Source organism: Fundulus heteroclitus, chromosome 17 (genome assembly GCF_011125445.2).
Source record: "Fundulus heteroclitus isolate FHET01 chromosome 17, MU-UCD_Fhet_4.1, whole genome shotgun sequence".
NCBI classification, from domain to species: Eukaryota; Metazoa; Chordata; class Actinopteri; order Cyprinodontiformes; family Fundulidae; genus Fundulus; species Fundulus heteroclitus.
The window spans coordinates 17,545,170-17,571,361 of NC_046377.1; the positions used below are offsets into that span (position 1 = coordinate 17,545,170).

The following is a 26,192-nucleotide window of genomic DNA, read 5'->3' on the forward strand; positions in this document are numbered from 1 at the left end:
CAGCATATAGTCTTCTCCTGTAATAATTCACATGTTTGGAGTATTAGACTACTAGACTATTCCCCCTTGCATAATGACGTGTAGGTTTGTGAAAAAGCAAAAGTGCAGACAGAACAGCGAACGCAGAACCATACATCATTTAAAAACATCTCATACAGTAAACATTTAATCTTCAGGTCCTCTTAGACTCACATCAAATGGTCGGAGTACTCCATCCTTTTTTCGCTCATTTGTAGAGAATAAGTTCCCCATGACTGCAGTTATTTCTTAATATGGAACCTGGAGAACCAGAGACTGCAATGGATTGGATAATTAGATTGATGAATGGCTGGATGGTCAGACAGTGGATGGATGGACGAGCGGATAGATGGACAGCAGAAGAGTGGACATTGGAGGGATTGACCGTGGTTGGATGGGTGGAGAAACAGACATTTGATGGATGGACAATAAATAAATAGACAAAGAAAAGCATGGATGGAGAAAAGGAGAAAAGATTGATTGAATGATGATTGGTGTACAATTTATGGATAGAGGACATATGAATAGACATTAAATAGATGGATGATAGAGGGACAATGCATGGATTGATGGATGATGGAATGATGAAAGCATGGACAGTGGATGGATGGATGGACCAAAGATGGATGCATAGACAGATGGACACTTAATGTATTGATGGTCATACAATTGATGGATTGACGGACAGACAAATGGACACAGAGATGGATGGATGGAATATTTATGGATGCACAGAGGGCAGTTAATGGATGGAGGATGGAAAACGAGTGGTAAGATGTACTTTGGATAGATGGGTGCAACGATGGACATACGACGCATGGACCGATGGGAGGAATGGATCATGGAGAAATATTCTGTGCAGCGAAATAAGCATAATTTCTAAACAGTTATAAATGATGGTACGTGAATGCTCTTTATACCACACAGCTATTCACACAGAGTTTATAAACACTTGCTGGTGACATTAAAAGGCAGACAGAGTTTATAAATTCAGTTTTAAACCAAAGATTCCAAAAACAAACAGTGTTAGGAAGATGTCATTCCATTCAATTATTTTAATGTTAAGATTTGAGCAACACAGACGAGAAAGGAAACTAAATCAAGATTAATAGAGATGGGACTCCAAACATTTTAATCAGTTGTTGGTTTTTGGGAGCATTATTTTATATTTTTTTGGTGATAAAAAAAAAAACAGAACGAGTTTTAACCCTGTGGTTCCGGTGTTGATGAGAGGAAAAAATATCACCAATGGACTACTAGATCTTCAGTTACACATAAATGCATGATGATGAGTGGCTGAAGGTCTGAAGGACTATTTATGACACGTCCAGGGCAGCAGTAGTGTGGACATGAGGGGAGTAGTTTGCAGATGTCCAACAGCAAGATGCTTAAATCAGACCACCTGGCCTTACTGTGAAATATTAACTTCTACCGCTTTAAGAGACTTATTTCTCACTTTCTAGTGCGGATTATTCTAAAATTATTGTTGTTCTAGTAGCTTTAACTAACATTTTAGGATGATTACAGAGCAGTAACATTAAAACAACAGTACGGTATAGTTTAGAATCTTCTGTAAGCAATCTCCTCTGAGCTGTGAAGGTGTTGCTGCGGAGCTTCAGAGGTGGCTGGAGTCATCGAGCGGGTTGGAGATCACAGACTTGTGGATGAGCATGAAGAGGGGCAGGTAGGCCAGGAAGTCCAGCAGGTCCAGCGGGGGAATGCGCTGCAGCTCCAGCCTGATGGCCGCCTCCTGCTCCAGATGGATGCCGCCAGCCTTCAGCTCCAGAAGCAGCTGCTCGCCGCTGATGAAGCCCTGCTGGGCGCCGGAGACGTCGCGCTGGTCCTCCAGGAGGAAAAGGAACAGCCGCTGCAGAGGTCAGGACAGAGATTTCGTTTTATACTTAGGAGTGCGGTTTGGAAACCAGTAAAGATCCTGGACCCGTTGGGGGGGGGTTTCACTCCCAGCTTTCATATCCAAGCTTTAGCTGCTGTAGATCTAGTGGCACCTAGAGCACGGAAACCTGGCTTTGGAGTTGCTCTCAGTGCTGTTTTGTCTGTGGGAATATGTTTGTGTGTGTGTTATTGTGCGGCGCAGCCTCAGATTACCACGGTCCTGTTTTAGGCGCACCTGTTTGCACAGTTAATGCAGTCTAGGTAATAATTGTTGAGAGGAGGGAGGGGGCCGGGGAATAGTCTTTCTGGCAATTAGCCCGCAGCCTCTCCAGTTAACAACCCTATCCCTAACAGCTCTGTAATTACAAAGCCTCCCCTACCTGGCTGGGGGCTCAGTTTTCCACACCCACAGGCTTTCATGTTCCGCCGGCCTTTCAGACGCCTGCTACATCCTCGCTCTCCCGTAGCCAGCTGGTATTGGCTCGTCCCAGTCCGTCCCAGATGAGCCGCGTGTTCGGGCTGATTACAGGCCGGGGCGGAGTGGACGTGGTGTTCACTGCTGGGCACTTTAATGAGATTAAGGCCGTGCTAATCTATGAAAAAGGAAAAGCGTCCCTTTCCCTTTCTCCGGGGTTGCCTCCCTCATTTCTATGCATGGGAGCTGAGTGGCTCTCCAGAAAAAAAAAAACGCTTTCGGATCGCTCTTCAAAGAGTTGGCCCGTTTGTTTCGTTGCAATTATACCTGCCGAGCCACGGCGCAGAGGCGGAGAGGGATGGGGGGGGGGGGGGGTGTTTGGGGCATACGAGTTAATCTGATGTTGGATCGAGACAATCAAGTGTGCCTTGTGTAATCAAATTCAAGAGCACCAACATGTGGTGAGGAGGGATTACCTTCGCTTTAAAGAGACGCACTTCAAGGGAGCGGAGGTCCATGCTGCTGATTAGTGATCGCATAAACTCACTGGAAGAGAGAAGACAAAAGTAATTTAGTCAAACAAGAATCCTAAAAAGGATGATAATGACGGGAAGGATATAAAACTGCCTGCAATGCTGTTTCCTGAAACAGGAGTTCCCTATGTGTTGAAAAAGTCTCCAGACGTCTGAAACTTATTTTTCTTACCCTTAAATCCACCACTTTTAATGCAAAGTTTATAGTTATTTTTTAATGACGATCTAACACAGTAGTGAGTAATTGTGGAGTACAAGGACAATGATAGACGGATTGTCCGAGCAAAATACATTAATCTGGGTCAGACTGCTTTGAGGGGGTTGTCATAGCTTCTCAATTGGAATTAGGTCTTGACTTTGACTAGGCCATTCTAAAAAAATTAGCTATTTTGATCAAACACACTGGTTTGCAAACATTTTATAAGAGTTTTCCACATACCACCGTAAAACAGAAGTGTTTCTATCTGTTGTGTTATATTACAACAACGAAAAGAAGGAGAAACATTATTGACCATTGGCAGCGCATGATTGGTTGAAGGACGTGGTTCCATTTCTACTCAGATATTCAAATTTCCACCGGGTGCTGCCCTGTAACTCAAGCGACCAAGCAACTATAGTGTTTAAAAGTACATCAGTAGAGAAATACATTACTACCTTCCATTTCTAATAATACTAGACTGGTTCCTGAGTTCATCAGTGAGAAATCCAACTGGCTTTTGAACAATAAATCAGACCAAAGTTCAGTTGGAGCCAAGTCCAGCATGTTTCCCTGGTTCTCCAATTTATGCTTCAGTCCGCCAGCCTCCTCTCCAGCAAATCAGTTTGAAATGGTTCAATTACCTCCTCAGCAGAGCATCAAGTGCCGGAGAAGCCTGTTAATCGTTCATTTGATTAAGGTGTGCTGCAGCAGGGAATCAGCTAAAACACGGAGGACTGTAAGGCCCTGAGCATCGCTGCTGTACTTCAAACTGGGAGTTCCACATACTCTGGTTTGAAAAGTTTCTGCTGAAGCAAAGACAATTGAACTCAATGAATTTATTGTTTGGATACGTTTTTTTTTTTTTTAATCCTACAACAAATATCTGATCCTATATAATACCTGCACTATACTGGGATCAAATTACACAGACACACACTAATTAGGAATTAAGTGACGTTTTAAAGCAATTGAGGGATTTTAGACTAAATCAGGCTGAAAATTCGACATACAGTATCCTTAACTTTGCGTTAATCTAGCCCATAAAATCAAATGAAATATATTGATGTGACTGAATGGAGAAAAAGTATAAGGCGTATGAAAACTTTTGCGAAACACTACAGAACAGTTCGCTTCATTTTGCGGAAAACTTTACACCAAAACTCAGAGGGGTGTTCTGTGTAAAAATCAACCAACAAAGGGAGCAAATCAACTCCTTTAGGCGCGGTGTTTATAAATATGAGTCACGCCATGGCGGCTCATTTTTGGCGGGTTAGTCCCGAGCGACCCCGTGTTTGCCGACCAGTGATGCTAAAGTGTTTTGAGTCCATTGTGGTTGCTCACAGCGGCCTCGCAGACAAACAATGCGTCGGCACACTGAGACATCCCGCCACATTAACGGATAAAACTGGTGTGGGGGGTGAGGGGGTAGTGGGCGTGGAGAGGGGTGGCGGCAGGATGAGCGGGATTTTGTGGTCGAAGCACACTTTGGTGCAATGTGACCGCTTCCAGTCCGACAAAATCTGGGTCCACGAAGATAATTAGAGGCATAGATGAGCGAATGTGTAGGGCCGGAGCTCTGCAGTCCAGCGTGTGGCACAGCGACGGTCGTCCCGTCTCTAACGAGCTCCTGGTGTTAATGAGCCCCTCCTCACCGAGCGCTCAATGGCCTGTTAGAGCAAAGAATGGCCAGGCACTAGGCCATGGCGTGCACGCCTGAGTGCTCCCAGCACTGCAATTGGACCTCGTCCTCCGAGCTACGAAGCAGTCCAGGCTTTGATGAGGATGAGGCAGGACAGGGCAGCTAATGATCATTAATTGCACTTTGTTTGCGGTAAAAGAGTCCAAATGCTGGTGCACAAGCATACCGGCGAGATAATGGCACGGACAAGCAGCCGGGGTGTGGGGGAGGCGGCGGTGATGGACCGCTGCGAGGATAATAACAGCCTAACCCATTTTCTTTTGTCGGCCCCCCGCTGTGGCCAACACAGAAGACTTCTCACTTACGTAGAGCCCAACATTTTGGCGGTCTCCTCGCTGCGGAGCCTGCATACGGGGATGCGAACAGATTCTGACCCAGTTTGAAATGACAAAGCTCCGAGTTGTTTGGGGATATTTTAAGTGGGCCGGTCGAAACTCTGGAGGAGGTGGAGGGACTTAAACCTACGGGGCTCCTGACACCTTGACCCACGTAGCAACCAGCCTCTAACTTCAGTGTGGATCAGAGCCAGGATGAATGTTTAAACCCATGCAAGAGATAAATGATCGCAGTTCTTCTGGAAGCGTTTCTTTAATTTTATTGCTACAGGAAATGTGTTTGTATCGTTCGTCCACCAGACTGAGGATGAAAAATGTTGTGTAAAGTGATGGATGATTAATCTCTTAGCTGCTCAGGTATTTCCCTTAAGCAGAAGAACAGTTTCAGAAAGTTTTCCCTCTTTTTTTTCTAAAACTTTTTTCTCCTTCCCACCATTTTATTCACAAATTTAGAATGTGACCCGAAGAACTTCATCTTACTTTATCTAATATACAAATCCTGTTACTATGTCAGGTTTCTTTAATGTAAAAGATTTGACTTTATTATGTTTTTGTTGATTTTTCAATGGACCAATTTTACCTCTTGACTGATGGATCTGGGGTCAGTCTCTGCCTCAAGCAGAGGAGTTAAAGTATCTTTGTCTTGTTCGCTAGTGACAGCAGGATGGAGCAGAAGATGGACAGATATACTGGGTCTACATTAACGCAGGCGCTGCTCCGGTCTGTTGGGGTAAAGAAAGAGCTGAGCCAAAAAGCAAAGCTCTCGATTTTCCATTCCGTCTATGTTCTGACCCTCGTCTGTGATCGTGGGGTATGGATCAGGGCCGAAAGAATGAGATCCTGGGTGCAAGCGGCCAAAATGAGCTTCCTGCTGACGGTGGCTGGGCTCAGGCTTAGAGCTGGGGTGATGAGTTGCTGCTTCTCTGCATCGAAAGGAGTCAGTTAAGTTCATCCTACTGAGAGGAGATCCCAGTGAAGACCCAGAATTCCCTAAAGGGCCCATATATCCCTCTTGGCCTGGCCTGGTAGCACCTTGGGGTCCCCCAGGCTGAGCTGGAGGACGTAGCTGTAAAGACGTACAGCTTTGATGCAGCTGTTTAGCTACTGAGGCCCATCATCAGTACCACTCTGGACGTCGCAGAGCTCCTGGGAGCGATCTGTTGTTTCACAAATGTTTGTGGAGGCAGTTTGCATGCCTACGTGTTGGCTTTAACACACCTGTGGCTGTGATGTGACTGGAACATGATCTGACCCAATAGTTTGGCCATACAGTAGATTATATACTCTGTTTTCTTTCCCATCTGGAAAAAATCCTGCTTATGCTGCTATGTCTCGTCTTTCTGAGCACTTTCTTCATATCAACCGAACTCTACTCCAGGATTGTTATGGCGAAGAGAGCTCAGAACTCTCCCCCGCTCCCTCCTCCCCCGCTGACCCCTACGGATGCTTTCTGAACTGTTGGCCGGCTGATAACATCAAGGACAATGGCCTCTAGAGAGTGTTCACGGAAATATAAACACTTTCACCCAAACAGACACACATAACTGATGCTCATATAAACTGATGAAATTAGACGCGACTAGTCTCAAATGTTTACCTTCTGCTATATGTGTCTTGTCTTATTTGTGCTTTTTGTGCAAGAGGTTTTTTGATATCTCAAACTGTATCCTGTTATAGGATAAAGTTTGAGTTATGTTTTTTCCCTCCCACCTTCCTTTTTTTATGGCCTCCATCTTTTCACAGAGTAATGGGAGCGCCATGTGGGCACTGTGTGGTGACCTTGGCAGCACGGCCTCAGTAAATCGTCTCCCCCTAAAATGTTTGTGATATTTGTCTTGCTTGTTAAGGCGATTGTACTGAAACAACAACTTCCCTCTGGGATTACTAAAGCATTTCTGATTCTGATAAACTGGAAGGTGGAATGAGTTCTTTACTGATTTATCAGGGTTCTTATTTTTTAAATCACAAAAATCAGAGATTTGATCAGGAGTTTCTACATACATAAGATTTGATAGTAAAGACTGTTTTATTACTGAAAAGAGAGGTAGGACATGTAAATTATATATTTCTCAACTCTCACAAGAGAAGCAACTTTATGTCCAAAAGCAGACTGCAGCACATGGAATGACTGAACCCAATAAAAATAAGGTTTCCTGAAATGACAGACGATTTTCCATTGTGCCCATTTTGGGTTAATTCATAAAAACGGGGTCTGAACGTTGAGTTTCATCGTTAAAAAGTATTAAAACCTTTAACCCCAATAGAAGGACGCAGACCATTTTCTCACTTTATCTGCTGGGAGCTTGTTGGTTCCACATGAACGCTCGCCGACTTGCTGTAACCCCACGCGACGACTGCCATGGCTCCACTGATGCTATTTGGCAACGGGCTTTCCTGCAGAAACCACGTGCTGCGCCCTGAGGGAATGCGACGCTGCGTGAGGAGCACAATGCAACGTGGGGACAGATGGGCCCAAAGCACTGCCGCACAGAGGGTGAAAAGGAGGCAACAAGAGATGAAAGACGTGCGACAGGTAAAGCTGGGAAGAAAGGAGGAGACAGAAACATGAAAAACAGGGGGCACACCTCCCCAGTTCGCCACATGATCAGAGAGGTTGATTGTGCAACTACTGTAGCGGCTCATTTCCAAAGCAGGATTAGAGACAACAGGATTAAGTGAAACAGGTAAGAGGATCAGTTCAGTTCAGCACGGATGAGATGACAGAGGGACGCTTTTGTTTTCTCCTTGTTTGGGAGGCGGCATTAGAAACGCTGATCGGCTCCCCTTCTTATTATTGAAATTGCAAAGAGGAGTTTTGTGTAAAGAGGTTTAATACAGACATTCATTATCATTACGATAATTGCCTCCACACAGAGCAGACACCCTGGTCTTTTTGTGCCGGCGCAGCAGCCAGGCTACAGGCCTCCTCCGCTGCACACCACAAAGAGCCGGCCGTAAATCAGGGGACCCGTGACCCTGGCCCCGTCCTCGCTGAGAGGGAGCTCTCAGTCCGGGGTGAGGGCTTCGGGTGCAGGCCTTGACCCCCGGGGACCTCCAGAGTGAGCTTGGCTCCACTCGCTCCTGTCTGTAGGAAGCCTTAGACCCCGGGGCAAGGACAAGGAAAAACAAAACGCTGTGTGTGGGAATCTGCGGCATATGGAGCCCAACGTTGGGACACAGGGACGCTGAGGCCAAAGTTGGCCCCAGCAAAGATCAGCCTTTTCACAGCTCCTTCCCTGGAAGTGTTTTTTATATAACATCAGAGAAATGTTCTTTCCCACTAACATCTAATAACTCCGGAAGTCCAGTCTTACAGTCGAACTCCATAAACTCCGGAAGTAGCACGTATGTTTTTTTTTCCCTGACACAGTTAGGCTTACGGGAAATAAACTGTGTTAGCAAAAGGATTTCTTTCCCATTAACTATAACTTGAGTGAAATCCTATTCTTAATTCATAAAGCTATTTGTCATCCCACCCTCCACAGCCATGCCAGCTTCAACTCTTCTCGCAAGGCTTTCCAAAAAGTTTGAGGAGTGTGATTATGTGTATTTACGTCCATTCTTCGATGAGCACATTTGTGAGGCCAGACACTGATGTTGGATAAGAAGGCCTTGCTCATAATCTCAACTCAAATTTTCCCCTAAAATGATTGATGTTAGGACTCTGGGCAGGACAACAAAAACACTCCCATCTGTGTCTTTTTGGTCTGTTGCGCCATAATGGTGGAACAGGAAGTAGCTATCTGAGATAGTTTCCACAAAAACTTGGAGAATTTAATTCTTTGATATGTCCCTGTATGCTATAGTATTAAAAAATATATCCTTCCATTGGAAATAAGAGCATGAACCCTACTTTGCATGGCTCTTCATGATGCAAGGCTTGGATGCATTTATCCGGCCATGATTTTTCTTTCTATGAAGCGCTTTAGACACAGTTATTTAGCTTATCTGGAGGCTACATGAATGTTGGAGGTCTGTAGCTATTGATTATGCAGAAAGTTGAACCTCTGCTTGGAGGCGTAAACATCTCTGTTTCTGCTAATTTTTTTGAAAATTCGGTCCTTTGGTAAATTCAACTTTATTTTGCGCCCACTACTTTATTACAGTTTAAATTGGTCTAAAGAACCAGATGTAACAAATCCAAGTTAGCTGTGATCCATTCAGGTGTATATTAGAGTCCATTAACATGTCGTTAACATGTTATGCATATTTACCACCACACTTGTGTTTGTGTCAGTTATTTAATAATGTGTTATTTTCAAACAAGCAGCAAATGGTTGAATGTTCTGCAGACACGTGCAGACACATCGCAGCAGAGTGGAGCGTTGCGGGGTAAAGCACCGCACCGCTAAAAGGAGGTGCTAATGCTAGCTTAGCAAGCATTCAATTTTCTTTTCTGTCTGCCTGGGAAAGTTCCTCCAAACAACGCTTTCGTGTTTATCTAGTCCATAAAGAGGGTTGCATGTTTTCAACATTTAGGCAGAATTAAAAACTTCCAGCAGCAGCTCAGTAATGGGTCAGGCGTCCGGCTGCAGGGTTGAGACAGGAGTGTCTCTATGCGCTGCTGCCTGAAGGAAGTGCGGCAATCACGGCAGATGTGAAAGGGTAGATTATTCCAATTTGTATCTTTGAATTTTTTTTAGTATTGATTTTATTGAAACATTGATTATTTAGACAATGCTACTATATATATATATATATATATATATATATATATATATATATATATATATATATATATATACCATCTATAGCAGCACGGCAGGCCCCGCTGCGTGGGTTGAGCTGTGGAGGGAGAGCTGTAGCATAGCGGAGATCAAGGACGAGGGAGCCGCAAGGTGAATTTGTTAAAATCTTTAGGTGAAGTCCAAGCTCACTACTGCAGCTTAAAAAAAATCCTGCAAACTCGCTTTAAAAACGGAAGTGTGCGACACCATTAGGGGGAGGTCTTTACAGAGTTCCTTTACCCCCCTAGTGGTCAGGCACACTTCCAGTATTTAAGAGCGAGTTTGCAGCCTTTTAAACTTGCAGTTTTTAGTACTTGCTGCATTGTTTCATTTTGCTTCTTCTTTCTGTGATTTAGCAGCAAACGCATTTTGCTTTTGCTGTGTTTTTCTGTTGCATTTTTCTTTTGCTGTGTTTTTCTGTTGCATTTTGCTTTTGCTGTGTTTTTCTGTTGCATTTTTCTTTTGTGTGTGTGTTTGTGAGTTAGCATCATGTGTCTGCAGCGTGTTTGCACCTGTTGGGACTCTGTACATCTTCCCTAGGGTTTGTGTGTTGGAATTTTGCTTTTTATGTTCAAAATGTAAGCATGATGAATTTGGTAAAGTACACTGGTACTAAAACTTGAAATGTGTGTTTTAGACAAAGCTGAGATTAGAAAACAACTCTATATGGGTGCAGTATAAAGAATTAAGGTGTAAACACCCTTGATGCTTGCTGTTAAGTGCGGGAGAGGATGTGTGATGCTGTGGGCCTGTTTCTTTCCTAAAGGCTATGGCATCTTTTTAAAACATTTTTTTTTTTTAGGAGTGCATCATTAACTTTGGTCTCTGCCACAAAACTGAAAATGACTCGTCCCTGGGTGACTGTGGCTCCATAGGTAGAGAGGTTTCTTGTTCTAGGTTCAATTTAAGTTTCTCTTTGCCACATTTTAAGTACCTCTGGGCAAGGCACTTCACCCCAAGTTGCCAAACAATCTGTGTATCGGTGTATGAATGTGTGATTGGATGAATTTGGCTCTGGTGTAAAACATTTTGAGTGGTCAGTATGACAAGAGAAGGGCTATATAAATTCAGTCAATTCACCATTGGGTCTTTCAGCAGGATAATATTCTAAAACATATGGGGAAATTAATAGAGAAATACAGATAAAAAATAAACCTTCACCCATGGCCACCTCAGTCCCCAGACCTAAATCTGACAGAAAACCTGAAGAGAGAAAACCTAGAACTCTGCAGGTTGTGTTAAAAGATCCCTTTCTCTCTATGCTCCGACCTTGTGAATATTTTTATTTAAAAATGTAAAATCCTAAAACTTTAGAAAGGTGTACTCAAATTTTACTTTAGCTCAAGTTAGCTGTGATTTGCAAAAAGGTCTTTACCTTTAATATGCATAAACTTTAATGCAGACGTTGAGCCTAAATTTTCATGCATTTCTGCTCATTGAGTTGGAACCGTTCAAATTGACTAAATTCACACCAATTTACATTGAAATTCTGGTTAGCAGAAATTGTATGTTTACCAGCAAAAATTACGATTCTTTGGCTTTAATACATCTAAATAATAAAATAGTGCTTTAATGAGTATTTCTGCCCAACAACTTAAGTGTTGCCGCATATCCCTCAATTACAGGCTCAAAGCTTGGACCTCTATGTCGTTAGAAAAAAAAAAAATCAAAGAGTCCCACACACGACGCTAAAATCAGTGGAACAAACTTGCGAACACACTCTGGTCCTTATTTATGGCGGGTCAGTGACTCCTCCTCCAGCTTTATTGGGGAGTGTGTCCTCCTTTTCACTTACTCCATGGAGGCTATTTTCTGTGCCAGGCTCGCTATGACGGCGAACAGCCTCAGGTCCACGAGCCCATCTGTCACCCTGAAGTCCACCATCTCCAGGATCTGAAACGGGACGTTCATGTTACAGCGGGGTGCGGACGGCTGCTGGCCGGCATGCGACCGTGGCTCAGGGCTACCCTGTAGACGTAGATCTCTTCTCTTTCGGACAACAGCTCAGGAGGAATGATGGTTTTGAGAGCGAGGAGGACCTGCAGGCAGGAGATGTAGCCGTCACCGTCGCTGTCCTCCTGCGCACGAAAACAGAGATCCTCGTGAATATCCGGTGACTTTACTGGAAGGTGCAACGGTTACAGAATGAAAATTATACATTTGTAACAATTTGAATGTTTATTCTCTCCTATTCCTCAAGTGTAATGAAAGTTGATCTAATTTGGCAATTATAGATGTTTCTGTGCCAATTTTTTTTCTTCACTTCAAAACTAAAATGGAGTGTTGTAAAAGTATACACAACCCTTTGTAAGCATTTTCTTAGAAAATTAAACTGATATATTTTACAGAGATTTCATGTGACAGACCAACACTAAAGACTCACTAACAGTTAACTGGAAACTAAATATATTTCTCTTTAATAATCTTAAAAGTAGTGTTGCACCGATACCGATACCAGTATCGGACGGGTCCCCGATCCAGCAATAAAATGGTGGTATCGGTATCGGCGAGTACCAACAAATAGGCCACGATACCATTTTGATGTTTGTATGTCACTTGAACACAGCCTTCTCTCTCCCGACTAGTATTATACATGTTATATAAGTTTATGAAAGTTGCACTATTTTGGCATTTGAGAGCCAGAACTCTGGGTTTATAAGAGATTATTCAATTATTAATGTAATTTTACTGTCTTACTGTTGCACTACTATTATACATGTTATAATTCCATGAATGTTGCACTTTTTTGGCCTATGAGAGCCAAAAGTTTATTCAACTATTGTCACCCATTCCAGGTAGGTAATAAAAAGTTCTACTACCCTAAGTAGTAAGCAGTTCTTCATATATATACACACACATCAATTTCAAACAGATGGTATCGGCCAATACTGCACAGCCAGGTATCGGGGCCAAAAAATGGCATCGGTGCAACATTACTGAAAAGTATAACCTGCATTTATTGCCCTGTATTTTTGCTCCAACCCTGTTCCCGATCAACGCTGACCAGCTTCCCTACCTCTACGGAAGAAACGCATTTCCACACCATGATGCCTCCACCCCCATGCGTCACCATGAAGATGTTCAGGATTATAAGCAGCATTAGTCGCCCTTGTGTATGTTGGTCTCCTTCCACATGTTTTCTGTGTCAAACTTCTGGCTTGTGGCAGATTTTAAACAGAACTTCTCATTGATTTCTTTGAGCGTTGGCAAGAAAAAAAGCCAGATTTGTTGAGTCCACAGCTAAAAGAGTTCCTATCACCAGATTCTCCCATCTGACCTGTAAGTCCAGGCTGACGGTCACAGTTTGGTAGGTTTGCAGTTGTGCTATCACTCTGTTTATTGTACGATAATGAACTGAACGGGGCTCTGTGAGCTGTTCAAAGCTTGGGATGTTGTTTTATAATCCAACGCTGCATTAAACCCCTCCACAGCTTCCTCCCTGACCGGTCTGCTGAGCTCCTTGCTCTTCAGGATGCTGTTTGTTCACTGATGATCTCCAGAAAACCTCTAAAGGCGTCTAAAGAACAGCTGGATTTATACTGAAACTTAAATACACAAAAGTAGAAGTACACAGTCTTATTTAGAGGTTTCTGATTAAAAAGGGTGTAATTGTAAAGCAATGCATGTCACACCCTTAAGATTTTCCTTATAAATCACAAATTTATTTACAATGTGTTGGTTCATCACATAAAATCCCAATTTTTTACACTGAAGTTTGTGTTTTTAACGTGACAAAAATCTGAGCCTGCAGACTCCACACCTTCTCTCCGACTGAGAGAGAAACACCATCCAACTGAGGGAAACAGAATCTCCTGAAAGAGGGAGAACAAAAAGGGTTTAAATCGCCCTTCACTTACTGCTTCAAAAGCCCTTTTGTACTCGTCCAACTTCTCCTGACTGAAGATGCAATATTTTGCCAGAAAGTCGACTGGAAAAGACAAAAGAGGAAAACAACATGAGGTCACAGTGCGAAGAGGCCCTTTTAAATGTACACATTATTCCTGTAATATGTGATGATGTGAAGCACTGTGCTTGGTCCCATTTAAAATTGGACGTCCGCGTTCAATAACGGCATTAAGTCTCTCAGTGTGTGTGTGTGTGGGGTCAGTGGGTGGGGTACAAAAGGGGTCCATTTGGACAGAAAATCTAAAGCGCATGGGGGCTGGGTGGCAGAGTCGCACTTGGCTGCTGAGCTCCGTCGCAAACACACAATACGAGATGGAAGAAAATTTGACAAAATAATTATATTTTTTAGAAGAGGAATCACATTTAAGGAAACATTTTGTTTTACCCAGTTTGCAGCTACATAGCACCTTTAAGTCACTCACCATAGATAAGTATTTTTTTTTTTATAGATGACGGATTTTATGTTGTTTGTACACACACAACTTTGTTCCCATGTTTAAGAGTCTGAAAGACACGGATTGTCAAGCTGGATTTCAGCTAGAACATTGGTTGGGTTCTATGTGCTTCTAAGACCCAATTTCTGACTCTAGAAGTAGCCTCCAGTTAGTCCAAGGTCATAGGCTTCAGTTTGTATTGTGGTAATATCAACGTACTTGAACTATTCATCCTTTAGACTGTGTGAGCACATTGGCTCTAAACCAGAGCAAAGTCTGCCTTTTCTTCTGACTACCACTAAACAATACACACGTACCACAGTTTAAGAACCTATATCCAAGCTTTATTTCTTTTAATGTTATTTCCAATATCTCATGTTTTGATAGAGTTACAAACGCAGCAAGGACAAAAATAATTAAACGATCTGATTCAAATTAAATAAGCTACTAAAATATAACCTAAAAACACTGGAACATTTCTTTATTTTCTTAAAATAAACGTAATTTGTCCCAGAGGAATCAGCGTGAATAGTTTCAGATCCTGATTTGGGGGGGGGGGGGGGGGGGGGGTCCGAGTTGACAGGGAAGATTAGAAAATGCCATTTTGTCCAAGTTTCAATTATATTAACGGTGCACTGAAGGAGAAATAGTCCCAGGAGTGAAGGTCTCTGTCTAAGCGACATGTAGGAGAATAAATAAGGTGACAACAGCCCAAGAATAGCTTTAAAGATGAAAATGCACCAATACATGATTCCAAGGACTGATAATTACCAGTAGCCCAAGAGTATAAATTACATAGATGAGAGATTTATCCTCTGTTATTAACCATGATACTTGATAATATACAGCATCCAACAAATGGAGAAAGGTGGCAGGTGCCTTCATTTTACCGTTACAGTAATCTGACAGTCAGTAAGGTCATTAACACAACATGCTTCCTTCTAATAAATGAAAAGCTACATTTATTTCTTAAGCAAATAGCTAATTTGATCTTAAATGAAAGCTGATTATCAGTTCCTTTGCCACGGTACTTTGCTCACCAACCTCTATTGGTATCATTGTTTTTACGGAAGGGGGAGTTTGTAGAACCTTCTTTTTTGTCAGTAAAAAACATTTTTATAAACATTTGTCCTATCAGCTTTTAGGACTCATCCAAGCAGACACATAAAAACATCAGCAACAGTTTTGCCTGGCAGTACACCACAGTATCATCAGCATTAAAAAGAGTTTACAAGCATCAGTAACATTTTCAGGGACACAGATTACATTAACTGTAAACAGAGTTGACCTAAACTGGAACCCTGTGACACACTTTTTATAATGTTCAATCATTTGGAAGACAGACCACTGTGTTACACACACTGTTTATGATTTGACTGAGAACCAAGATACAGCTTTGTCTGATAAACCAACATCTGACAGCTTTTACACAAATTATAGTATGGTCAATACTGTCAAACGCTTCAAACGAAAAGAGCAGCACAGCAGGTATTGACATCCAAGGCCTCAACATTTACATATTTTATGACTGTATCTGTGCTGTTTTCTGAAACCAGACCGTTAGCAGGACAAGATGCTGGCTGCACACAAATATTCTTAAAACTGATCATTAACCATTGTGTTAAAGCCTTGGCTAAAATACAATTTTGAAATGGGACAATAGTTGTTTAACACACTGGGACCACTATTTTGAGAACTGTTGTATATTGATTTCAACATATAAAAATGCCATTTATGCTTGTGAGAAGTGGATAAGTGGATTTTAAAATAGAAGTCAAACCATCTTCACTTTTGTTTTGTCAGATTTTACATCCAGGGCTTAGAAATTATTTATATGCTGTAGAAAATCATCACTCTCTGGGAAAAATCGTTTAAAGGCTATTAAAGCTATAGTTGGTAATCCTGTTTAGAAACACTTTGTTATACTGGGAGAAACAGTCCTTCCATCCTGACACTAGTCAAGACATCATGTAATCAGAAAAAGAAGGTTAAAAAATGTGATCTCTGTTAGAGTTGCAGACCTGTAAAAACCAATCACTGTCACTGACTTTGAATATGGCAAAGAGTCGCAAGAACCAAACCGCATACAAGTTTATGAAAAGAAGAGGAAGGCGTCAGTAGAAAGTAATAAGACCCCTGAGGAGCGGAAGACCAGGTAAGATAGTCTTATGCATGCGCAGTTATTCATAAAAAGGGACTGAGAGAAACTTCCGGAAAAATTGGCGACTCTACCTTTAATGGTGAGATGAAAACACGATGATGCTCTATAACTGTCCATAAATCTATAACAATGTGAAATATGTAAAAGATGTATAAAACTGCACATTTATTTCACCGTCTCCCTGCAAAAAGTCTTGAAAATAAAAACAGAGATTACAAGAGGAGTGCAAACTGAGACAAACCATGAATATTTCATTAGGCAAATTTGGGAGGCAGGGAAGAAATGGCCGCTTTAAAAAGGGGCTTTTAAGCTGCTGCCACTTTAATTTAGGAGATGAGAATGAATCTCCTGGATAATGGATCTATTCATGGGTTTGTTGAAGAAAGAGGAGCAACCGAGTTGATATCAGTCTGGACTTAAATCCCTGGACCTCTGGGGTTTCTCTGCAATAGCAGGGGGGCCTGTTTGAATCTGCCATTTATCAGCTTAGGCCTAATCAAAACCAGGCCTTGTCTTTTCACATGCAAAATGTTACATTCGCAGCCAGTCAACTTGACTTGTTAAAGCTTGATTGATCAAAAAAAAAAAAAAAAAAAAAATGCAGGCTGCATTCATAGCATCTGTTTGCAAATATCCAAGATGGATGAGATGAAGTAAACATGCAGCCGCAGTGCAGCCTGCTTGTGAACATGCAGAGATTTAAAGTCCTGACTCATCCCTGGTGGCTGGATCAGTGGTCAGTCCGCCAGAGTGAACTGGGACTTCGTTTCAGGCAGTCGATATATCCTCCTCTTTGTAGATATGTAATTGCTGCATTTCTCTAAACATCTGAAAGAGTGGTAGCAGCTGACCTGTGGTGAGTTTTAGCAGTCAAACGCTGAAATATTGACATATTATAATCTGCATTACAGACAATCTCCAAATCTTCCAGTTTCTCATCAATACATCTTTTCAAAGATTTTTTTTTAATGCAACATCAATGACATTAATAGTTTTTTTCCCTTTTCTTTTAGCTTTAGTGTGGTGTACTAAAAACTAAAACTTTGAAGATACAACAGATCTTTGAGGCAGGTAAATATTTATAGCTTTGACCATTTTATTTTATTCAAACATGGATATCAGGTTTTCTGGACCGAATCCAGTCTGATGGTGACCATATTGTCCCTGGATTGTTGCAGTTAAAATAACGTTTTGGTTTCACTTTTTATCCAAGGCAGGGTTCTTAAGGAGAACTGGGAGGAATCCCTCAGCATTTGGTTGCATCAGGATCCATCACAGTTGGATAGTAGGTGTGTATTCTTGTCTTCTTTACAGAGGATTTATCACAGGGAATAAATTTACACCAGGCCTTTTCATCTCAATCCTTGTCCTTCCTGCAGAATTTCGGTCTGTACCTGGTGCTTTTATTGAACAGAAATGTCCTTTTTGACACAAGGCTCTCGTCCAAATGTCTGCATTAATCTGCATAGAGATCCACTCACGCCTACTTGCTGCCGGTGTTGAGCAATCCATGCCCAGGCGGTAGCATGAGTCTGCAATATGCTCCTCAGGAGAAGACCCTGGAGCATGCTGCCTGTTCCCTCTTTTACATCCTGAAACATAGCCCACCGCAAATTAATCAAATTTTTTTGAAAAGCGAAATCATCCAGATAACTTTGCTCTTACGTTTGAGGCCATTTCAATGCAGAATGAAACTTGTCTCGTAGGTGACCATTGTTTAGACAAAATGACAATGAGCTAAAACCGAACCTAAACAGAGGAACCTCCAAATTAACAGGTATTTGAATATGTTTCAAGTTTGAATTACGAAAGTTACCCCATCAACAAAATTTCCCGCACATACGAATGTCTAGGATCTTGTGTTTGTCTCTGACCTGGCAGGGAAAAAATACTGATGGAAGAGGCGCGCACTTCCAGAGACGCTGAGCAGGTGCGCAGCATTGCTCATACAAACCTGTCTCCTGCAGCACAACGCCGTACAATTACATGTTACGACTTTAATGTTTTGAAGCAGAGGCAAATCAACCATTGTTTTTTATTGTGTTGCCAAAGCTTTGACGTGACTATAGCATAGAACGTCAGCAAAGGCAAAAGCCTTCCCTATGCTGGGTTTTGGACCAACTGCAGACTGCTTTAGGATGGAGAACACACCGTGATGCCATCATTTAAATTTTCATTGGGGAAATGCACAAATGTTCAAGTTGGGAGCCTCCACAGACCTAAACGGGACATAAAACACAATAGAATTAAGATTATTGTTGAAATTATGTTGGGTCAAACATCAGTGTATTCTTCAAAAGGCTAAAATATTTACAATAATATGATAGTGATTGTTATTACACGTTGTTGGTCACTTTAGACACCCACAATGCAGTGCTTTGAGCTTCTCAACTAATTGAGAATGGTCCAATCCTAACTTATTAGTTGCGTTATCTTATATGTACAAGAATAATAGTGTTTTTTATTTATTTTATTTTATTTTTTGCAGACATTTGCTAAGTCTGCTGAACTGCTTCAGTGATTTCTTTATCAGGTTTCACCAGAGCCAAACGGCCAGTGATGAGGATGATTAGCATATAGGAGATTTAAGAGGAAGTTCTGCTGTGTGGTAAAATTTATGCCATAAAACTAACTTTATGGGAAATGTCTACATTTTGCTCAGTTTCAATAATGTTGAATTCGGATCTGATCTCAGCATTAGCCTTAACCGCCGCCTTTTCTGCTCTCTCTGCAGCTGTGCAAGACCCTTACACCCAGCAGAGAGGTGCTGGAGGTGGTCCCTGGCTGAGGGGAGCGCTCCACCAGGGAATCAGTCGGACAAAAGGTGCAGTGGAGTGAGAGGCTGGTGGAGGAAGCGAGGGCGGGTGGAGGAGCAGGACAAAGCCCAGGCAGTAAAGCCTCCTGCCTGATAGCCTTATCTGATTCCACTCCAGCGCTTGATGGCTTTTTTTCCACCCTGCCTTTAAAGCGCACAGGTTGGGCCTTTGGTGTGAAGCCTAGCAGAAAATGTTAATCAAGAGAGGGACTGTGTGGAAAAAAGGCGAGAGAAAGGGGAGAGTCACTCTGCTGAGGCTGTAATCTGTAACGAGACCGAGGCGATTCAGTCGCAATTGACGGAGGAAGAATAGGGCTGTGATGATGATGATGAGCAGGGAGGTTCATGCTTTCACTTGGTATTTGTTTTTTATGTTTTGTTCCTGTTGACTCAGACTCGCTGCTCCTGCATTCGTCTACCGCTGCAAACAGCCGCAGGTCACAACTCATTTAACACGCACTTGGTCCTCGTTTTCAAAACTGCAGCTGACAGATGAAAAACACCGAAACGCTCGGCTGACAAGGCCACTCGTCTGATTATGATTCATAGTTTCATTTCTTTTGCCCAGCTCTAAACATGTCATGTTTTGACCAACAACTGAAAAATGTCCACATGCATCTACCCTCTAGTGCTTGGGTTGGGAAACAAGTTAAAGTCTTGATGTTTCCAGAATTTAAATTACGTTTTTAACTTTTACTCACGCATATAGTGCTGTGACACTATAAACAGTAACGTATTTCTTCTGTTTCTGTTTTTTTTTGTCAAAATTATTCCGGATCATGAAAATAATTTTAATGTTGAATAAAATTAACCTGAATAAATAAAAGATGCAGTTTTCAAATGATGATTTTATTCATTAAAGCTATAGTTGGTAATCCTGTTCAGAAACACTTTGTAATACTGGGTAAAATGCTCTTTCCATTATGAAAGTAGTTAATACATTATGTATTCAGAAAAATTAGGTTTAAAAAAAATTGTTTTCTGTGGAATCTGCAGGCCTGTAAAAATTAAAACCAATCCAAGGGGCATTTGTTTTGTTCCTACTCTCACCCAGACGGTATATACCCCGTGTTTATGCATCTGGTTAGCTTAGCAGCTAGGTTAGCGGTTAGCTTAGCGATTAGCCGTTCATTGTAGCTCCGCTGCTCTCACTGTAGACTTTGAACATAACCGAGTGTTGCATGAAGCGAACCACGTTCATGTTTATGAGAAGAGAAGGAAGGCATCAGTAGAACGAAATATGACCAGAGTGGATTTGGGAGATTCTTAATACGCAATCCCACCTAAAGAGTGGAATAGCAAGGTTAAGATAGTCTTGCGCATGCTAGATTATTCAAAAAGGGATTTGGAGAAACTTCCGGAAAAATTTGAGACTCTTTAAGGAGGAAAAAGCTATTCAGACCAGCCAAACTAACCTGGATCTATGTGAAAAAGTAATTGCTCCCCCAACCCTAATAACTGGTTGTGCCACATTGAACAGTAGTAATTGACATAATTGGGATAACTGGCATTGATTCTTTAGTTACACTACTAAATAATTCTGGCCCACTCTTTTCTACAGAAATGCTTTAATTCAGCCACGTTGGAGGGTTTTCTGAGTATGTTTGTGGTCATACAACTAATTTGTATTTATGCCCAGACTTTTTCTAGGCCATTCTAAAACCCAATTTTGTGTTTTTTAATTCAGAGGTCCCCTTGCTACTGTCCTGCTATCATTGTCCTTCTGCAGAACCAGACTGATTGGGCTCAAGGTTGTGCACTGATGGCTGGACAATCTAATTGACAGGTTTACTGGTAGGGAGCAAAATTCACGATTCTAATAAATTTTGTCAAGCCATCCTGCCACCACGTTAGACAGAAATCTGAAATGCTGTTAGGTTTAGGTCAGAAGTAACACGAACTATCCCTTCCAAAAAGCTTCACCCTTCGGTGAAGGCTAACTGGGCCTTTTTAGAGACCACTTGACAGCTTTAACTAGCTAGTAATGCCAATTCTAATGCTAACACAATGGTTTGTAAATTAATGCCAAGTGCTTTTATGTTAGGTTGCGTGTCTTTTGCAGATATAACCATTTATGTAGTTTTTCCTGCCATTACTTTTGGTTGCTATCTGTTTTTTTTGTTGTTGTTTTTTTTGGCTCAATGATTTTGTGTTTAGCCATATCTTTTCTCTGGCCAGAAAAATTGATTTTACCCTTTACTCTTAATTATTTTTTCATAGAAAGTACTCGTAGGCAAGTGCTTATGTCATCAGCTGTGTGTTTTTTTTTGTTGCACAGATGAAGCCACTGCGAGAGCTACTGGTGTTTAGAACTTTTTGAAATAACCCATAAATAATTCGTAAGAATTTCTCCTTTTTAATAGATTACATACTTTTCCATGTTATTTCTTTCTTGATGCAAGACTTGGATCTCGAAGAATCGAGTTCCTTCCCACTCAGCACAATATCTTTGGATAATCTCAACAAACCACGTATTTACTGAGTGTTTAAAGACAATCTGATCTGACCTTTGCTGTTTAAAGTCACTTTTCTGTGTGTTCTGAAAACATTTCCGAGGTCCCCATAAAGGACACTATGGGGGGAGCTTATTGCTGGATCACACAGGAAAGAAGACCAGATGAGAGGAATGATGGCCTGACAGCAACAGAGGCCCTCAGCAACCTAAAAGGGAAAGCTCAATACAATACATTAAGTCTGATTAGATTATTTTATTTATTGTACTCTTTTGCAATACGGCCTTAAAAGAGCCACAGTGTCCTCTGTCCTACAGTTTGAACTTCCAGCATATGTGTCATATTTTCCTTTGCAGACACCTGCGGTTGCAGAGAAAGTCCAACCCATCCACCAGATCGTTCACCTGCTCTCTTTTGTAATAATCTGTCATTCCAAAAACAAATTGTCCTCTGTGTTCAACGCATCCCTTATTGAGCAGCGGGCTCCTATGCAGCACCCAGGGAGTGGCTCAGGGCTAAGATTATTGCTCAGGGCACCCAAGAGGCAGTCTTTGAATCGGATTTGAACCAGGGAACTTGTACAAAGAATCTATCCTAGACAATCATCCCGCACAGTAGCTACGCAGCATTTGGCCTTGCAGTCAGCAGGCCCGTGCTCACATGTCCGAGTGGCGTGAGGCCATAGTGACTTCAGAATAATATTCCCATAACACCTTCCCAGTAGGCAAGCACTTTGGGACAGGCTACCACTCCTCTGTTTTTTGGACTTCACCGCAAATGTGGACCAAGCATGTATTATATTTTTAGATTTATAACTTTACATCTTTATGAACTTTAATTATAAAATTCCACATGAAATATGAATAAGCTCTATATCAGGACATAAATGATCCAGAAATCATTGTAAAAGGAGTGTTAGGATGGTGTTCTATACGTTTATACATGGCCATAATTCAGCTGTGAGGTTCTTAAAATATGTTTTGTCTAATTAGTTGTGAAACACTGTCTCCAGTACATGCTTTTATTTTGAAAGTAACCAGACAACTCCGTAATACCCTGTGCTCCTGCAAACTGAAGCATTCTCTCAGTTAGACAGTCAACCCGAACTGCACTATCTACTGCTAACTGTGCTACTCTAATACGTTGGGGAAGAAAATGCCACTGGGATATATTAGAGGGGGAAATATATCAGTGTTTCAATATTAAAAGGGTGATACATTTGGAAAAAAAAAAGATTTAAGGGGGAAAAACATATTTTAAATACATTTGGGTGTAAAACAATATGAAAGAATAAAAGGGGTGGAGGTAAACACTTGTAATGAATACACCAAGAAAATGGATGGTTGAAAATTTGTCGTTTTAAATAAAAAACAAGCATTAAAGCAAAGAGAAAAATAATAAGAATACATGTCTATTCATTTGTTGTATTTAATGGCACACTATTTTATATTTTTAGCTACTATTTATTTTATTGAATAATTAATTTCATTCTGTATGCATTCCTAATTATGGCAGGATTGGTCCTCCATAATATGAAGCCAAATCTCATTGAAAATATATAGATGATTATGGAATATCACAGAGGAGCCGTGTCCAAAAAGGGAACCAACTTTCCCATGTTTTCTACGACAACAACTTGATTTTGAACAGACCGCACGTATGGGGTAGCAGCAAACAAAACAGGTCACAAACTGGGCCAAGTCCTGTCTGCAGTAATCAGGGGATTTGTAGTTTATATCTATCACTAGTAGCTACTAGACCTCCCCAGAAAGACAAACAACACAGAATAAACTTCTGACTATGCCGTTTTACTCTGTATTTATGCAGCCAACATGTATATAATAAGCAAAACTAAAAAAAATGTAAGACTGGACTAAACTAAATTCAATACCTTGGATGAAAATCTGGATGTTTTTTAAGACCTTGAATTTAAAATATTGGCAAATGAGGTTTTTTTACTCATTATTTGGTTTTATCTACTTTTTTCATTGTTTAGATTCCTCAGTTTTAATCCTTCAATTATCAATTAATTAAGTCTGTTAATATTGCACTGTGAGCCATAAACCTGCTAGTTGTAGCAATATTAGGGTATCGTTTCATGCTGTACATTCGATTTATAAACTTCTGTAAGTTTGTGTTTATTTGGTTTTAATAGGTCAATATTGAAATTTGCACAAATGAACACGAGTTCCCATAACTGCCCTTAACAAAGACCACATTGAGCAACGGCGAAGAGGTGACCCCCCTTTTTAGTAGTCGAGGAACGGTGGAAAGCATGGCCTATATACACCGCCCAGTATATAACATGTTATTAACATTAACAAAACGCATAAACGCACAAAAACTCTTAGTTTAAACTAATTTCCAGGTGTGTAAAATCCACAACAATTACATTGTTGGGATGTTTTATGCAATCATATACATTACTTATTTAAATTCAAAGGTTTTATGCAATACTTATTAATCCAATGGTTTAGAACATGATGTTGCCTGTTGCAAATGACGTCCACATAAAAGATAAAGGTCTTTATCTCAAAGCTAAATGTAAGCGGAGAAACACTGGAGGAGGCCAGCAGGAGGAGCAGTAGAAGAGTCTCTGCAGGTTGACAGACAGATACATGGCAAAAAAGGGCCTGACTGTGGTTGGAAGTATTGTACTGCTTATCGATCCAGCATTAAGTTAATTTAGCCCCTCAAAAGGTCTAAAGATTAGGTTTAATGAAGATTCAGTTCCTGCAATCTGCTGAACAACTGACAATCATTTAGATCGTCTCAGTAATTATTTACATAATTCTTTAATCGCAAAAAAAAATCTTATTTAATGTTTAAATGTCAAAACAAGACAATTCATCTTCAAAGTGCAAGTGTAGTTAAATTAATAAGGAAAAGAGCTCATTTATTTTGATAATTCCATTAAAATATATAGGTTCACAAAAAAGTGGCATATTATGCAGTTATGTTTAGTCTTAAATCAGATTATTAAGATTTAATAATCTGATTTAATCTTAAATCAGATTATTAAGATTTCCAGCTAATTACAATCAGTTTTTTTTCTGAAAATTGGAATATTACTTAAATAAAAAAAGATTTTCAATACATAAATGTTATGTTTTGGACAACACAGACTCCTGACTGAAGAGTTATTCAACATACAGTCACAGATGACGTCCATAAAGAAGGTAAGCCACAAAAGTTCCTGAAGAAGCTGGCTGGACATAGAGAGCTGTGTACAAGCATGTTGACAGAAAGTTTAGTGGAAGGAAAAAGTGTGTTGAAAAAAAGATGGACATGCAGTGAGGATAGCTGCAGCCTAGAGAGGATTATAAGGCAAAAGCTCCTTCAAGAGTTTGGTGCAGACTTAAAAGGTTTGGACTGCAGCTACAGTCAAAGCGTCAAGAGCCACCGCAGACGGACTCATCCCCATCATGGATGAGAGATGTGCTGAACCAGAAACAACGTCAGAAGTGCCTTTCCTGGGCTAAGGAGAAAAGGACTGGTTGACACAGGAAGGACCTGGTGACAGAAAACATAAAAGATTAAAAACCTTAGAAAAGAAAATGGGAAGAAAGGAGAAAAGGGAAAAATTGATTGAAGGAATATAGGACTTTAGGTCAGTTTTAGGCAATATTATGGAAAATGATATGAAAATACAGCTATTTTTTAAATTACTTTCCAATGCCCTACTCCAGACTTGGAAAATCTTTAAATTTAAATTCCTTACATTACCAGACTTTCCTAGATTGTGCGGAAAAATCCTGCTTCTCCATCCTGACCTCGAAGCATACAGAATACTTAAGTTATTAATGCCGATTTGACGAGTTTTTGCAAAGGAAAATAGGCTTCTTCGTGTTTGCGTGCTGTTGAAGCCAAGAATAAACATTTTAAAGGTGTAGAACAGCCGTAATAAATCATGTTTTGCGTAGCGGAGAAATCTAAACGGAGCAGCGTTTGGCAGATCCGTCCCGGGTCGGCACAATATCAAAGGAGATAACCGTGTTTGGCAGCATTCTCCTGCATGCACCGTTCTCCGAAACAAACACACAACTCCGGACCCCAGCCCCCCCTGCACATCCTCTGAAAACACCGAGCAGTGTGTGTGTGCGCACGCTGAGGGGAGTTAAAGCTCAGTCAGGAAAAAACAAACAAAGACACACGTAGCGCCGCCACACTCCTGCCTCTGGCTGCATGCCATCCACCCTCACCACAAACCACAGCTTACGCTTTCTGCACACACACACACACACACACACACACACACACACACACACACACACACACACACACACACACACACACACACACACACACACACACACACGCGTACACACATTAAACCAATCAGCTCAGATCCTCGCTGATATGACTCCCAGAGGCCAAATCATCTGCTCTAATGCAAGAGCAGATCTCCAGAGATAATCTCACAAAGAAAAATCATCTGCTATTATTGCTCCGCCGCTCCTTGACATTGTCCCATTAATAAGGCCATTGTGGAGGCCGCTCTCTGTTGGGATACCACATAATAGACTCTTTGACAGATTTACTTTGCCCTCTCTCTCTTTGAATGAGGCGGGCATAGTCCACGCTGCCGCTCATCAATAGACACG

The 26,192-nt window shown here is 41.2% G+C and overlaps 1 protein-coding gene across 2 annotated transcripts in view; it reads right to left on the bottom strand.

The window, feature by feature from the left end:
* Window positions 1-1,448: 1,448 nt before the first annotated feature.
* The window catches only part of LOC105933984, a 78,852-nt gene continuing 54,108 nt past the window's right edge, over window positions 1,449-26,192 (bottom strand). Inside the window, exons 11-16 of one of the 2 annotated variants that reach the window (XM_036149120.1) lie at window positions 13,677-13,747; window positions 11,787-11,897; window positions 11,615-11,712; window positions 7,380-7,631; window positions 2,803-2,872; window positions 1,449-1,885 (exon numbers count right to left, since the gene is read on the bottom strand). In XM_036149120.1, the coding sequence (XP_036005013.1) occupies window positions 1,634-1,885; window positions 2,803-2,872; window positions 7,380-7,631; window positions 11,615-11,712; window positions 11,787-11,897; window positions 13,677-13,747 (854 nt within the window). In that variant the 3' untranslated portion in view covers window positions 1,449-1,633. The remainder of the gene's footprint in view (window positions 1,886-2,802; window positions 2,873-7,379; window positions 7,632-11,614; window positions 11,713-11,786; window positions 11,898-13,676; window positions 13,748-26,192) is intronic. The other variant, XM_036149121.1, reaches the window with a different exon arrangement.